The 4,815-nt window shown below is 36.0% G+C and overlaps 1 protein-coding gene across 1 annotated transcript; it reads left to right on the top strand.

Moving 5' to 3' along the window:
• Window positions 1-6: 6 nt before the first annotated feature.
• LOC110036096 (OPA3-like protein) lies at window positions 7-2,217 on the top strand (the record flags this gene model as incomplete). Its single annotated transcript, XM_020740455.1, has 3 exons — window positions 7-215; window positions 1,744-1,878; window positions 2,114-2,217. Coding segments are annotated over exons 1-3 (368 nt in total), but the record flags the coding sequence as incomplete, so codon positions are not given.
• Between the last annotated feature and the right edge of the window lie 2,598 nt (window positions 2,218-4,815).

The following is a 4,815-nucleotide window of genomic DNA, read 5'->3' as shown; positions in this document are numbered from 1 at the left end:
ACAGAGAAGAAACTAAATAAACAACCAGCAACTCTAGACGGCGAATCAAACCACGAGAAGGCGTTCGAGTGAGAGGGAACATCAAAATGATGCTGCCGTTTGTGAAGCTGGGAACCCTGGCCATAAGAACCCTAGCAAAACCCATAGCTTCCAGGCTTAAGCAGCAGGCCGGCGTCCACCCGAGGTTCCGCGAGCTCATCGTCAATCTTGCTCAGGTTAATCGAACATTTGTTCTTACTCACTTTCGCAATTTAATTCGATTTCTCTGATCGATTGTGGTGTTATTTTGCTGAAATGGTTGAAAGATTGCTTTCTGAGCTGATATCCGGATCAGTTTTTTGGCTTTTGTTTAATTTTTAAGAAGAAAGAGCGGAATTAGGAGAAATGGAAGATGAATGAGAGTGTTTATGCTTGAATTTAGCTGGTAAGAAGAAAAGTTCACATATTGATGGATAAAAATGTTAGGTGATTTTGATTGAGATATTGAGTTTATTTGTTATTTTTGGAAGCTTTAGTCCGTTCTTGTTATTAATGTGCATTCTTAGGGAATGTTTGGAAGTCAGCTAATGAAGATCAATTAAGTTTTTATTTAGGAAGAATCAGGCACCGTTTTATACATATACTACCCAGGAGCTGAATTGAAACCAGTAAATGAATGATGATAAATATGAAAAAAAATGCTTATATTTATAAAATTTGTGAAAAGTGTTGCCTTTTTTGTAAGCATGAAGAAAATGAATATAATGAAAGGCTTGTTTCACTTTTAGTTTATTTCAACACTTGTGAGGTGCTTTTATTGATAAATTGACTAAAGGAAAGCTGAAATAATTAGTGGGAAAGTGTGTTGAAGTGTCATATATCAAGGGTAAGACATTGCAAAGGAAACCAAGAAAATAGAAAGATTGCATGCTTGCGGGCAAATGAGAGCTATTGTCTCGCAAGGGCATAGGCTTGTTGTGTAATGAAGAAAATATATTCTAAAGCTAAATGATTAGGAAGTTTATGTGGTGAAGAAATGTGTGTGTGTGTGTGTGTGTTGTGTTAATAATGGTGATTGTAAGAGTGACAATGATGTTATATTAGATCATCATCATTAGCCATATCCTAACATTTTCAGCTAGCCTTTTGAATCCTCATTTCTTATTGCACGTACTGAGTATTGCATGAGATTTTAAACCCTATTATTGCAAATATTCTACAGAAAGTACATATTTTTTCTTAGTCTACCTTACCCTTCCTAATTCTTCATCATTGATTTTATATATTCATTTAATGTTAGCATGTTTCTATTTCATTATACATTTTCGAACAACTAAAGTGCTCATTTGATTGCTTGGATGTGGAAATCATGCTTTGAAAAATGATGAAACTTCTTGAAAACGTCATTTGCTTGGACCTTCCCAGAACTTTATAAAATAATGATTTCATTTCTTCACTCAAAATAATCATTTTTTAAAACAATTTTTTTTCTATTCGGAGCAACGAAATGGCCCCTAAATCTATTTTAAACTGTCCTATCGTCAATAAAGGCACCTTCAACCCGGCCTCAATAGAATCATTTCTTAAAGTTTATGGAAGTTTCTTAGTCATTTTCTGTGAGAGGACATTTCTGTACACACGAAATGCCCTTTTTAACACCATATATTTTATTCAAAATTAGAAAGTTTTATATGATGTTGTTTCTATGTTTGAAGCACTTGCTTTATCTGTGTTAATGTGTTATAATATTGTACCTATATTCAGATGAACCATCGTTTCACTACAACAATACAAAGGAACATATATGCTCATTCAACTGATGTAGCAATACGACCCCTGAATGAAGAAAAGGCTGTACAAGCTGCTGCAGATCTCATCGGAGAGCTTTTTGTTTTCTCGGTTCTCTTCCTTAACCCGTCTACTCGTTCCCAATTTCCTGTTTAGTGATATTGTTTCAATGCTTCATTCCTCTCCTTTTTTTTTTATCTAAACAAGCATGACTAAACACCCACCACACACTAAGAATGTGGTTCACTTGTTCAGTTATGGTAGAACTTACAGTCAGCCTTTTACTTGTACCCTTGACATGTATGAGTAAATTTCGTGTAAATCATGGGTTTTTTCACTTTGCCAGGTTGCTGGGGTTGTTGTAGTCTTTGAGGTGCAAAGGAGTTCTAGGTCAGAGGCAAAGAAAGAAGAACTACGCAGGCAGGAATTTGAGGTGACTAACCAAGACTTGTATCTCTCTCTCTCTCTCTTTCTCTGTCTCTCTTGTAAAGTATGAAAAGTATGGGGTCAATTTGATTTCATATTTTTCTAAAAATTATATATATATATATATATGTTGAAGGAAAATAGGACCGCTTTGCATCTCAAGAAAATCAAGAACTGCACTGCCGAATATGAAAAAACAATAAATATTGAACATCTCTCTAACAACCGAAAAGAGTGTGAAACCGCGACAGATAATAAAACAGGGAAAAGAAACAAAAAAAACTGCAGCAAAGATAATATGCAAACAAGAAACAAAAACACCCAAGAATTACGTGGTTCGGTCCATAGGACCTACATCCACGGGAGGGAAATTAACTATCAAATCCACTAAGGCAATAAAGAAGAATTACAAGGTTTTTACATTGAGGAATGAGCTCTCATTTTGTCATGATCTCTCTCTCGAATCACCTCGATACAAGATCTCCAAGTTCCTCCCCTCAATTCTTGAAGTTTCTCCTCTTCTTTCTCTAACCAATTGATTTGTTTTCCCTTGGTCCCCTCTCTACAAGCCTCCCTCACTATTTATAGCAAAGTGAGGCCTCCCAAGTAGACCTGGTTCACCAATTGGAAGCTTCTATGAATCTTTAACAGCTTCTATGAAATTACAAATTTGTCATTGTCCTAGTTAGCCAATTGAGAGTCATTATAACAATTCTCTCATTGACTCTCAATTATAAAATATTGAATAGAGATTCCCTCCACCTAGCCCTGAGGGGCTCGTAGCGCTTGCTCTTCTTTACTTGTCTCGATCTTGATATGTTCTGATCGTTTTTTGAATCTTTCTTGTCTGATCTTCCTCTCACGACATGATCATCTCTGCTGATTTTCTCGTTCATGTCATGTTTCTTTTAAAGTTCTTTTGCTCTAATCAGCGACTGAACCTCTTCCACGGAAATTGTTTGCACTCTTTCTTAGAACATCGCATCTTTGAAATGCTCACAGCTCTTAAGAATGGAGTTTAACAACATCAGTGTCTTGTCCTCGCCATCCATCTTGACAACGACATTTTCAAGATCATTAATAATCTTGTTGAACTCATCGATTTGCTCTGAGACAGATTTATCTTCATGTATCTTGAAAAAGTACAGGCGTTGCTTCAAGAAGAGCCTATTAACCAAAGATTTTGTCATATAGAGTAGTTCGAGTTTGGCCCAAAGAGCTTGAGTCGTCGTCTCCCTCGACACTTACCTCAGAACTTTCTGCAACACCATGTTACACCAACAGAGCTCTCATCTTGAATCTTCACCGGCTCAAATCATTCTTTCCGGTGAATTTCTCGAGGTCAAATTTGGCGGTTCCCATTGTCATGGCTAGGTTTCCCACAGACGGCGCCACTTGTTGAAGAAAAAATAGGATCACTTTGCACCTCAAGAAAATCAATAATTGCACTGTCGAACACCTGAAGAAAATCAAGAATTGGATTGCCGAATAGAAAGAAACAATAAATGTCGAACACCTCTCTAACAGCTGAAAAAAAGTGAAAACGCAACAGGCAATAAAACACGGAAAAGAAACGAAAAAATAGCAGCAAAGATAATATGCAAACAAGAAACAAGACCAACAAGAAATTGCGTGGTTCAGTCTATAGGACTTACATCCATGGGAGAGAAATCAACCATCAAATCTACTAAGGCAATAAAGAAGAATTACATGGTTTTTACATTGAGAAATAAGTTCTCATATTGCCATGATCTCTCTCTCGGATCTCCTCGATACAAGATCTCCAAAATCAATGAGCTCTCATCTTGCCATGATCTCTCTCTCGAACCACCTCGATACAAGATTTCCAAGATCCTCCCCCTCAATTCTTGAAGTTTCTCCTCTTCTTTCTCTAACCAATTGATTTGCTTTCCCTTGGTCTCCTTTGTACAAGCCTCCCTCACTATTTATAATAAAGTTAGGCCTCCCAAGTAGACCCGGTTCACCAATTGGAAGCTTCTATGAATCTTTAATAGCTTTATGAAATTACAAGTTTGTCATTGCCTTAATTAGCCAATTGAAATTCTTAAAAGTCTTTATAACAATAGATATATTTATTGATACGACCTCCACACACAGACGAAATTGGTATGAGTTGCTGGATTAGAAAGGTGATGTGCCGTGAATTTATGTGCTAAATAAGAAAGGAGTGCCACGAATTGCTCTTTAGCTAGTGGAACTGGAAGGTTTTTAATTAGTTTCTAGGCAACTTTGTGCATTAATACTTATCAGATGAATAAACAAACTAAGCTTTCAAAATAATTCTATTATTCTATATGATATCTAAAAAGGTTAGGGTCTTATTTTGATTTTTGATTTTTCACATCTGTCATCTTTATTATCTTTTCCATATACGAAATTTTTTATTTTTTTTGAGTTGTAGATCATCATAAATGGTGAAAATCAAACTAAGCTTATTAGGAGAATGTCGAGGGATTGCGATTCCTTATCATTTCATATAGTGAAGATTTTTCTAAAAAGAAAGGTAGAACTCTATATCTTATTAATCCTCTTCTGAATCCAAAAGATCCGAGGTTCACACTTTGGGAGGAAGGAGATTCCATGATCATATTAAAGTCATGA

Source organism: Phalaenopsis equestris, unplaced genomic scaffold, assembly GCF_001263595.1.
Source record: "Phalaenopsis equestris unplaced genomic scaffold, ASM126359v1 Scaffold202456, whole genome shotgun sequence".
In the NCBI taxonomy this organism is placed as follows: Eukaryota; Viridiplantae; Streptophyta; class Magnoliopsida; order Asparagales; family Orchidaceae; genus Phalaenopsis; species Phalaenopsis equestris.
The sequence above is the reverse complement of the archived record's forward strand: the minus strand, read 5'-3'. Positions and strand labels throughout refer to the sequence as shown.